General features: G+C 39.7%; 1 protein-coding gene across 1 annotated transcript in view; it reads right to left on the bottom strand.

Moving 5' to 3' along the window:
* Positions 1 to 3,020: 3,020 nt before the first annotated feature.
* HSPBAP1 (HSPB1 associated protein 1) overlaps positions 3,021 to 12,193 on the bottom strand; it is a 53,867-nt gene continuing 44,694 nt past the window's right edge. Inside the window, exons 7-8 of the mRNA XM_065876654.1 lie at positions 4,034 to 4,144; positions 3,021 to 3,906 (exon numbers count right to left, since the gene is read on the bottom strand). Coding sequence (XP_065732726.1) covers positions 3,367 to 3,906; positions 4,034 to 4,144 — 651 coding nt within the window. The 3' untranslated portion in view covers positions 3,021 to 3,366. The remainder of the gene's footprint in view (positions 3,907 to 4,033; positions 4,145 to 12,193) is intronic.

Here is a 12,193-nt window from a genome sequence, read left to right as displayed (position 1 = left end):
ATGCCTGCACTTCAAGAAAAGGAGGTTGAGGGGGCCATAGCTGCTACTTCATTAAACACAGACGTCTTGAAATTTTTCTTGCTGTTGCTGTTTTTTAAGTGGATTGGCAGAGACTTCTTATTGCTTAGGAGTAGCTTCCCAGCCACTGGCATCTGAACTTGGGCTTGACAATGAATGTAAGGAATAAAAAAGGAGAGACGTGCTCTCTAATTTGTTCTTGTTCTCCAGTGGTTTGGTTAACTTAGGCAAGGCTGAATATCAGGGCGTATTGCACCAAGTATGATGATTCACTCTGTAAATGTTATAGTTACCCTCAGTCTAAAGAAATATGTCATACCACACAGGGAACAGGGCCAGTATTTTATAATAACTATAAATGGAGTACAACCTTTACAAATTGTGAATCACTGTGTTGTACACATGCAACACATAATAGACATCAACTCTACTTCAATAAAAACTGTTTAAAATAAATATTTCCTCCTTTTTGAATAAAATGCTTGGAAAATGTTATTTGGTGGTTAAACATCTTTATCCTTTAGGGCAAATACAGGAGAGCTTGATGATAAACACAGGCCACTGCTGATAGAAGACCACAACGAAACGTGACAGCATTAAGGGATCCTCACAGTATCAATAGCATTCAGCTGAAAATTACAGGAAGGGCACAGTACAGCTTTAGTTCAGTAAATCTGAAGGGCGGATTGACCCCAAGAAGTAGCCCCTGCTAAAACACACCCACTTTGAGCCCGTGTTAGGTCTTGGTGGTCTACTCCAGGGCCAGAGATTCTTAAACTTCTTTGCTATTTGAAGCACTTCAGGTGCTTGCTGAGACTGCAAAATCTGGCCCATCCCAAAGGAGGCAAATTCCATAGCTCTAGAGTGGTACCCAGATCTGCATCTTCAGCAAGCCCCTCAAACGATTCTGATATCCCTGATACCCAGAGCTGCTTAGGACTTTCATGGGCCCCAGGCAATTTTGCCTTTGTAGGCCCCTTACTCCATGAAAAGTGTTAAACATGATACTTCGCTACTGCATTGGTATAAACACGAAGGTAATCGAAACTAGATTATATTCTTTTTTTTTATTTTTAAAGAAACTAAAACATTTCTGTAGACCCTAAAAGCTCAGGGGCCCTAGCTACTTTGCCTTCCGGATAGATCACCCTGCTTATACGTGGATACTGTAACTTTAGGTGTAACACTTCAATCCCTCTAACCCCTGGAGGGTCAAAGTATTAATATTTAATAATTGAGTTCACTCATTCGGGCAGGCTCTTCTGAGAAATGCAGGATGAAATGGGACCCTACTTGGTGGCTGACCATCTCTCCCTTTGACTGTCTTTTCTCCTTCCCACACTCCCCAGTTGCAGATAGCCAGGATCTCTTGCCGTGTCATAATCTCTATCTCTACAAAATTAGGAAATTATCTCCCAACACCCATTTACATTTCGAATGCATTCATATCAATGTCTTAACTCTCCACCCAGGTCTCTGCATGCCAGAAACTATTACCTCTAACTGAAATCAATACTTTGCCCTCAGAACAGCTTTCAAACCTTTCTGACCCTAACATACACTAAGAAATACATTTTATATCAGGCCCAGTACACATACAGATATAACTGAAAAGATTTATGAAGTATATTTACTCTGAAAACAATTTTTCCTGGACAGTTTCACAAAATAATACTTATATTTACTATTGAATTAACTGAAATTACATATCCTGCTCCATTTAAAAAAAATGCTGGTCTCACCCACTAAATTGATTTTATGACTTGTTAATGGGTCACAATCTACAACTTGAAAAACACTGGTCCAAGTAGAAGCAAATATAATAAAATATCTGGGAGGGAGCGGGGCAGGGAATTCTGTGTGAAGGAGGGTATGGGGGAGCTCTCAGTGAGGGCAGGTGTAAAAAAAAATATATAGCTGAAGACAAATGTCTATTTCTGCGATAGGGATATACCTACTACAGGTAACAGACATCTCACCTTTAGCCACAACATCCTCTGCCCCAGTGCTTCTGAAGGAGTATCGGCCAACAAGGTCTCCTTTTTAAAAAATCCACTCAAATATTTAAGCAGCACCTACCATGTGCTGGGCACTGATCAAGACTCTGCAAATATACAATCATCAAAACAAAGTCCAAACCTTCATGCAGTGACATTCTCGTTGGGGGAGATAGTAATCAAATAAATAGGCAAATATATAGTAGTCAGATGGTGGTAAGTGCTACAGAAGGGTCTTTTTTCAGACCCTTCTTTTCCTGGGCATGTTCATCTCCCTTCCTCCTTTCTCCCAGAAAGTACGTACTCTCTTGGGATTTACTGATACCATCAGTTTGACCTGAGAAGGATGGGGCCAGTAGTCAATTCTCCTTAAAAGGTGACTTTGTGTATCTTTTCTGTTTTGAATGGTTACTGAGTTCAATATGTTTTTATAATTTTTAAATTCTTACTTAGACGGTAATGATAATAATTACCCCACATATTGCAAATGTAATGAGAGTGGGATCAAGTTCACTAAGCCAAGCTTTTAGTTAGTTTCAGGAGTCCTTTGGTCCTTTTTATTCCAGGGCTAGTGTTCCTAGATGTCCCAGTTCCTTACACAAGGAGGCCTCTTATTGGGCCCCCACCTACTTTTCTCCTGATTGGTATTCTGCTCTGGATTACAGGGGTTAACCAGTGAGAATTCTACAGATTTGAGAAATGTGATCACTTCAGATCAAGGCTAGACTCCAACCTGCATTTGAATTAAGAGATCAAGAACTTAAAACAATCATAAATCTTCCCACACCATCTTATGACAAAGAATCCATGATAGCTACTGAAATTAACCACCGCACCCCTACCTCCCAAAAAGCTAGAATTCACCCAATGGATGCATTAGATCAGGAGTTAGCACACTTTTAAAATATTTTCAGCTTTTCGAGCCATACTGCCTCTGTCACCACTCAGCTCTGCCACCGTAACCCTAAAGCCACCACAGACAATATGTAAATGAATGGCATGGCTGTGTTCCAATACAACCTTATTTACAAAAACAAGCAGCAGGTCACCCCTGCTGATGGAGAGACTATTTCTTGGTGAGAACACTAGGGGCTTACATTTGAGATAGGCTGATGAGATAGGAAAGGAAAGGCAAAGGCACTGAAGAAAGAGGCCTACCAATAACAAAGAGCCAGGTTGTCCAAAGAGCAATGTGTATGCAAGAAGGTGGCAAGAGACTAAAATGTTAATTAGGTGAGAACAGGACATTTATAAGCATATGCAAATTGCCCTTTTGCCATTTCATCTTTTATTTTAAAACTATATTATTTAAAAAATATTCTTAAAGTATTACTGAAAAAGTTATTTTCTATTAGAGTCGCAAACTTCTTCCTTGAATCAAAAGTTGTGCCACTATCCTGGTTACCTGTGGATTCACCAAGCAATCCAGCAAGTCATCTGTAGAAATGAATGATTGGGAAGGGGCCACAGTACTATTTGAAGCAATTTGTTCCACAACTGCATTCTCACTTTCACTCATCATCTGTTGTCTCTTGGTATAATGCAATTTTCCAAAGCGTTTTCCATTTTTGCCAACAAAGTCTTCACCATCACTTTCAAACATGCCTCCTCTTTCTGAGGGTGGTTCTTGGGAACCTGGTATCACAGGAACCAGATCAGGACCAAAGGGACTTGCTGCCTCCTGTTTTACTGTTCTCAAGGTTAAGTTGTGGCTACTAGTTTGTTCTACCTCCATGTGGCTGTGCACATTTAATTCTTCCTTTATCACGTACTCTCCGTCTGTGCTCGGCGCTTGGGTTTCTACTACCTTAGATGTTCCATAATGATCAAAAAAAGCAGAAACGGCTCCATTTAAGTAGCGACAATTGACTTCATGGGATGTTTCCTCAACCTAAGGAAAAAGAAAAACTCTTTAAAATGGTTATAGGCACTTACATAAATCGGAAAACAAATGTTCCAGCCGGGATTGGTTTATCACAGGATACTAACTGCCATGATGAAAACCAGAAGGGACCTACCTCAGTTGGGTTTAACCAAGCTCTCGTATCATGTGGATTCTCTGCAGTTTTCAGGGCACACACAAGCATGCGGGTGATTGCCTCTTCTACCCGGGCTTGGTGGTCCTCTTCCTAAATCAAGGTTAAAAAAAGACACATTTCTTCATTTGTCTCTGTGTCTCATTGCTTAAAACAGAGTAGAGTCTCTTAATTGTGTGTTCCGTTCTCTCATTAACGTAAGATTTGTTACTGAAGGAATATGTTGTTGGCAGACCACAATTTTTATGTATTCACTCCCCTCTGCCACCTAGAAGAGTTTCAGAATATTTCACCAACCAAATTTAAGTGTGTATCCTGTCTATAAGACATAGACCTTAAGTATGAACCACCTTGTGTTTTTCCCAATATTTTCCATTCTCTGACATGCTTAAAGTTAAAAAAAAAAAGAGTATTACAGACAAAGGAATACTCCCTGTAGAGCAGTGGTCCCCAACCTTTTTGGCACAAGGACCGGTTTCACGGAAGACAGTTTTTCCACGGGATGTGGGGGGTGGATTGGTTCAGGCAGTAACATGAGCAATGGTTTAGGCGGTAATGCGAGCGATGGGGATCAATGGGGAGCAGCAGATGAAGTTTTGCTCGCTTGCCCGCTGCTCACCTTCTGCTGTGCGGCCTGGTTACTAATAGGCCGTGGACCAGTATCGGTCCGCGGCCCGGGGGTTGGGGACCCCTGCTATAGAGGATCATTTTGATAAGCTAATTTCTTGAGGAACGGGAAATAATTATAATAAACATTCTTGGCCACAATAATGAGATGACTAAATATCTAAATAGGTCTTTTAAAAGAGACAATAAGTATAAACTATGGTATTAATGATAAATTACATTATATATATATGTGTATATATATGTAAAATTTTTGGGCTTCCCTGGCGGCGCAGTGGTTGAGCGTCTGCCTGCTGATGCAGGGGACACGGGTTCGTGCCCCGGTCCAGGAGGATCCCACATGCTGCAGAGCGGCTGGGCCCGTGAGCCATGGATGCTGAGCCTGCGCATCCAGAGCCTGTGCTCTGCAATGGGAGAGGCCACAACAGTGAGAGGCCCGCGTACTGCAAAAAAAAAAAAAAAAAAAATTTTCTTTTTTTGGCAATCTTTTTTTTTTTTTTTGGTCACGCTGTGTGGCTTGTGGGATATTAGTTCCCCAACCAGGGATTGAACCCAGGCCCTCGGCAATGAAAGCAAAGAGTCCTAACCACTGGACTGCCAGGGAATTCCTAGTGATAAATTACATTAAAATCAATAGTTTCGTTCATCAAAAGATACCATAAAGAAAAGACAAGCCAGATGTCTGTAACATATATAAGTGATAGGAGATGAATATGCAGAATATATAAAGAATCTGCACACATCAATAAGACAAATGACCTAATTTTTTTTAAATGGGCAAAAGACATGAAGACAAACATGTCAAAAAAAGAACAATTATAAGGTTAAAAACACAAGAAAATAGGCTTAGCTTCATTCATAATCAGGGAAATGCAAATCAAGAAACCCATGAAACTGGCAAAAGAGGGTCTGATAATTCCAAATGGTGGAGAAATGTGCTTGACAGAAATCTTGTTGATGGTGGAAAAACATGTAGGCATTATTTTATAAACTTGAGTACTGTGTACCCTATAGACCAGCAACTCCACTCCTAGATATATACATATATACATATTCTCTAGAGAAACTCTTGCACATGTGTACAAGAATATTCTATTTATAAAAGCAAAAGAAATTGGAAACAACCCAATTATCCATCAACAGAAAAATGAATCAAATTGTAGTACATTAACACAAGAGGATATTATATCATGGTGAAAATGAATGACCAGCTACGTGTGACAACACAGATGAATCTTAGAAACATAATATTAAATTAATAAAACAAAGGCAAATCCCCAGGATGAGATACCACTTCCCACTAGGAAGGCTATAATAAGCCAGATAATGACAAGTGTTGGCGAGGATATGAAGAAATCAGAATCTTCACAAATTGCTGGTGGGAATGTAAACAGTACAGCTGCTTTGAAAAACAGCCTGGCAATTCCCCAAAGGTTAAATGTAGAGTTACCAGATGGTTAATTTTATAAGTCAGCTTGGCTAGGCTATGGTGACCAACTGTCTAGTCAAACACTAGTCTAGATGTCGCCGTGAAGGTGTTCCGTAGATGCAATTAACATTTATAATCAGCTGACTTTAGGTAAAAGAAGATTATCCTCAATAACGTGGGTGGACCTCATCCAATCAGTTGAAGGCCACAGGAGTAAAATTTAAGGTTTTCTGGAGAAGAGATTCTGCCTCAAGATTGCAACAGAAATCCTGAGTGAGTTTCCAGCCTGCCAGCCTGTTCTACAGATTTTGGACTCCAGACAGCAACTTTAACTCTTGTCTGAATTCCCAGCCTGCTGGCCTGCCTTGGCTGATGTACCATATGACCCAGCAACTCCACTCCTAGGTACATACCAAGAGAAATGAAAGCATACATCCACACAAAAACTTGTACACGAATATTAACAGTAGCATTATTCATAATAACCCAAAGTAGACACAACCCAAACGTCCATCACTTGATTAGTGGATAAACAAAATGTGGTATATCTGTACAATAAAAAAATTTTTAGCCATAAAAAAAAGGAATGAAGTACTGATACATGCTACTACATGGATGGTTCTTGAAAACATTATGCTGAATGAAAGATGCCAGCCATAAAAAGTGTCCCCTTCAAATAGTTAAAACAGAAAAAAAAAATTCTGTATAGTTTTAGAAGTAATGGGTATGGTTACAAGCAGGCAGGTGACAGCTCCACGATGGAATGAGCTATCTTGGGAGGCAAAGCATCTGTAAGGCTATTGTAGATGTGACTTTGGCACTGGGAGTGGAAGTGAACTCCATGCATGCTACCTTGATATTTGCTCTGATTCCAATACAGCGTGCTGCAAGCAGAATTTCTTTCTTTTTTTTCATGTATAGTATTTTTAAAGGTTTATTTTATACAGCAGTTTCTTATTAGTTATCTATCTGAAACATATTAGTGTATATATGTCAATCCCAATCTCCCAATTCATCCCCCCACTCCCCACCCGCCTGCTTTCCCCCCTTGGTGTCCATACGTTTGTTCTCTATATCTGTGTCTCTATTTCTGTCTTGCAGACTGGTTCATCTGTACCATGTTTCTAGATTTCACATATATGCATTAATATACAATATTTGTTTTTCTCTTTCTGACTTACTTCACTCTGTATGACAGTCTCTAGGTCCATCCACGTCTCTACAAGTGACCCAATTTCATTCCGTTTTATGGCTGCCTAATATTCTATTGTATATATGTACCACATCTTCTTTATCCATTTGTCAGTTGATGGGCATTTAGGTTGCTTCCATGATCTAGCTATTGTAAATAGTGCTGCAATGAACATTGGGGTGCATATGTCTTTTTGAATTATGTTTTTCTCTGGGTATATGCCCTGTAGTGGGATTGCTGGGTCATATGGTAGTTCTATTTTTAGTTTTTTAAGGAACCTCCATACTGTTCTCCATAGTGGCTGTATCAATTTACATTCCCACCAACAGTGTAAGAGGGTTCCCTTTTCTCCACACCCTCTCCAGCATTTGTTTGTAGATTTTCTGATGATGCCCATTCTAACCGGTGTGAGGTGATACCTCATTGTGGTTTTGATTTGCATTTCTCTAATAATTAGTGATGTTGAGCAGCTTTTCATATGCCTCTTGGCCATCTGTACGTCTTCTTTGGAGAAAAGTCTATTTAGGTCTTCTGCCCATTTTTTGATTGGGTTGTTTGTTTATTTACCATTGAGCTGCATGAGCTGTTATATATTTTGAAGATTAATCCTTTGTTGATTCGTTTGCAAATATTTTCTCCCATTCTAAGGGTTGTCTTTTTGTATTGTTTATAGTTTCCTTTGCTGTGCAAAGCTTTTACGTTTCATTAGTTCCCATTTGTTTATTTTTATTTTTATTTCCATTACTCTAGGAGGTGGGTCAAAAAAGATCTTGCTGTGATTTATGTCAAAGAGTGTTCTGCCTATGTTCTCCTCTAAGAGTTTTAAAGTATCTGGTCTTAAATTGGGTCTTTAATCCATTTGGAGTTTATTTCTGTGCATGGTGTTAGTATTCTAATTTCATTCTTTTACATGTAGCTATCCAGTTTTCCCAGCACTACTTATTGAAGAGACTGTCTTTTCTCCATTGTATATCCTTGCCTCCTTTCTCATAGATTAGTTGACCATAGATAAGTGGGTTTATCTCTGGGCTTTCTATCCTGTTCCATTGATCTATATTTCTGTTTTTGTGCCAGTACCATATTTTCTTGATTACTGTAGCTTTGTAGTATAGTCTGAAGTCAGGGAGTCTGATTCCTCCAGCTCCGTATCTTTCCCTCAAGACTGCTTTGGCTATTTGGGGTCTTTTGTGTCTCCATACAAATTTTTTTTTTCTTTTTTTTTTTGCGGTACGCGGGCCTCTCACCCTTGTGGCCTCTCCCATTGCGGAGCACAGGCTCCGGACGTGCAGTCTCAGCGGCCATGGCGCACAGGCCCAGCCACTCCGCGGCATGTGGTATCTTCCCGGACTGGGGCACGAACTCGTGTCCCCTGCATCGGCAGGCGGACTCTCAACCACTGCGCCACCAGGGAAGCCCTCCATACAAATTTTAAGATTTGTTGTTCTAGTTCTGTAAAAAATGCCATTGGTAATTTGATAGGGATTGCATTGAATCTGTAGATTGCTTTGTGTAGTATAGTCATTTTCACAATATTGATTCTTCCAGTCCAAGAACATGGTGTATCTCTTCATCTGTTTGTGTCATCTTTGATTTCTTTCATCAGTGTCTACAGTTTTCTGAGTACAGGTCTTTTACCTCCTTAGGTAGGTTTATCCCTAGGTATTTTATTCTTTTTGTTGCAATGGTGAATGGGATTGTTTCATTAATTTCTCTTTCTGATCTTTCATTGTTAGTGTATAGGAATGCAAGCGATTTCTGTGCATTAATTTTGTATCCTGCAACTTTACCAAATTCATTCATCAGCTCTAGTAGTTTTCTGGTGGCATCTTTAGGATTCTCTATGTATAGTATCATGTCATCAGCTTGACTTCTTCTTTTCCAATTTGTATTCCTTTTATTTCTTTTTCTTCTCTGATTGCCGTGGCTAGGACTTCCAAAACTATGTTGAATAACAGTGGTGAGAGTGGACATCCTTGTCTTGTTCCTGATCTTAGAGGAAATGCTTTCAGTTTTTCACCATTGAGAATGATATTTGCTGTGGGTTTGTCGTATATGGCCTTTATTATGTTGAGGTAGGTTCCCTCTGTGCCCACTTTCTGGAGAGTTTTTATCATAAATGGGTGTTGCATTTTGTCAAAAGCTTTTTCTGCATCTGTTGAGATGATCATACGGTTTTTATTCTTCAATCTGTTAATATGGTGTATCACATTGATTGATTTGTGTATATTGAAGAATCCTTGCATCCCTGGGATAAATCCCACTTGATCATGGTGTATGATCCTTTTAATGTGTTGTTGGATTCTGTTTGCTAGTACTTTTTTTTTGCGGTATGTGGGCCTCTCACTGTTGTGGCCTCTCCCGTTGTGGAGCACAGGCTCCAGACACGCAGGCTCAGGGGCCATGGCTCACGGGCCTAGCCGCTCTGCGGCATGTGGGATCTTCCCGGACCGGGGCACGAACCCATGTCCCCTTCATCGGCAGGCCGACTCTCAACCACTGCGCCACTAGGGAAGCCCTGTAATTTTCTTTTTTTGTAGTATCTTTGTCTGGTTTTGGTATCGGGGTGATTGTGGCCTCATAGAATGAGTTTGGGAGAGTTCCTTCCTCTGCAATTTTTTGCAAGAGTTTGAGAAGGATGGGTGTTAGCTTTTCTCTAAATGTTTGATAGAATTCACCTGTGAAGCCATCTGGTCCTGGACTTTTGTTTGTTGGAAGATTTTCAATCACAGTTGCAATTTCATTATTTGTGATTGGTCTGTTCATAGTTTCTACTTCTTCCTGGTTCACTCTTGGAAGGTTACACCTTTCTACGAATTTGTCCATTTCTTCCAGGTTGTCCATATTATTGGCATAGAGTTGCTTGTAGTAGTCTCTTAGGATGCTTTGTATTTCTGTGGTGTCCGTTGTAACTTCCCCTTTTTCATTCCTAATTTTACTTTATTTTTTATTTATTTTTTTAAAAAATCATTTATTTATTTATGGCTGCATTGGGTCTTCGTTGCTGTGCGCGGGCTTTGTCTAGTTGCAGTGAGCGGGGGGCTACTCTTCGTTGCGCACGCAGGCTTCTCATTGTGGTGGCTTCTCTTGTGGAGCACAGGCTCTAGGCACGTGAGCTTCAGTCCTTGTGGCTCGTGGGCTCTAGAGTGCAGGCTCAGGAGTCGTGGCGCACGGGCTTAGTTGCTCCGCGGTATGTGGGATCTTCCCGGACCAGGGCTTGAACCCATGTCTCCTGCATTGGCAGGCGGATTCTTAACCACTGCGCCACCAGGGAAGCCCCTAATTTTATTGATTTGAGTCCTCTCCTTCTTTTTCTTGATGAGTCTGGCTAAAGGTTTGTCAATTTTGTTTTTCTTCTCAAAGTACCAGCTTTTAGTTTTATTGATCTTTGCTATTGTTTTCTTTGTTTCTATTTCATTTATTTCTGCTCTGATCTTTACGATTTCTTCCCTTGTACTAACTTTGGGTTTTGTTTGTAGTTCTTTCTCTAGTTCTTTAAGGTGTAAGGTTAGATTGTTTATTTGAGATTTTTCTTGCTTCTTGAGGTAGGATTGTATTGCTATAAACTTCCCTCTTAGAACTGCTTTTGCTGCATCCCATATGTTTTGGACTGTCATGTTTTCATTGTCATTTGTCTCTAGGTATTTTCTGATTTCTTCAGTGATCTCTTGGTTATTTACTAATGTATTGTTTAGCCTCCACGTGTTTGTGTTTTTTACGTTTTCCCCGTAATTTATTTCTAATCTCATAGCGCTGTGATCAGAAAAGATGCTTGATATGATTTCAATTTTCTTAAATTTACTGAGGCTTGATTTGTGACCCAAGATGTGATCTATCTTGGAGAATGTTCCGTGTGCACTTGAGAAGAAAGTGTAATCTGCTGTTTTCGGATGGAATGTCCTATAGATATCAATTAAATCTATCTGGTCTATTGTGTCATTTAAAGCTTTTGTTTCCTTATTAATTTTCTGACTGGATGATCTGTCCATTGGTGTAAGTGAGGTGTTAAAGTCCTCCACTATTATTGTGTTACTGTCGATTTCCTCTTTTATAGCTGTTAGCATTTGCCCTATGTATTGAGGTGCTCCTACGTTGGGTGCATATATAATTGTTATGTCTTCTTCTTGGATTGACCCCTTGATCATTATGGAGTGTCCTTCCTTGTCTCTTGTAACATTCTTTATTTTAAAGTCTATTTTATCTGATATGCATATTGCTACTCAAGCTTTGTTTTGATTTCCATTCGAATGGAATATCTTTTTCCATCCCCTCACTTTCAGTCTGTATGTGTCCCTAGATCTGAAGTGGGTCTCTTGTAGACAGCATATACACAGGTTTTGCTTTTGTATCCATTCAGCCAGCCTGTGTCTTTTGGTTGGAGCATTTAATCCATTCACGTTTAAGGTAGTTATCAATATGTATGTTCCTATTACCATTTTCTTGTTTTGGGTTTGTTTTTACAGGTTCTTTTCTTCTCTTGTGTTTCCCACTTAGAAAAGTTCCTTTAGCATTTGTTTTGCTTTCTCCGAGGATCTCTGAATGAGATCCTTGCTGGGTAGAATAATCTACAATATGGTTGTAGCTTCTTTCCTTTCATCACTTTAAATATATTGTGCCACTCCCTTCTGGCTTGTAAAGTTTCTGCTGAGAAATCAGCTGTTAACCTTATGGGAGTTCCCTTGTATGTTATTTGTCAATTTTCCCTTGCTGCTTTCAGTAATTTTTCTTTGTCTTTAATTTTTGCCAATTTGATTAGTATGTGTTTCTCCTTTGGTTTATCCTGCCTGGGACTCTCTGCACTTCCTGGATTTGGGTGGCTATTTCCTTTCCCATGTTAGGGAAGTTTTTGACTATAATCTCTTCAAATATTTTCTCAGGTCCTTTCTTTCTCTCTTCG

This window comes from Phocoena phocoena, chromosome 4 (assembly GCF_963924675.1).
Source record: "Phocoena phocoena chromosome 4, mPhoPho1.1, whole genome shotgun sequence".
NCBI classification, from domain to species: Eukaryota; Metazoa; Chordata; class Mammalia; order Artiodactyla; family Phocoenidae; genus Phocoena; species Phocoena phocoena.
This window is presented reverse-complemented; position numbering and strand designations above follow the sequence as displayed.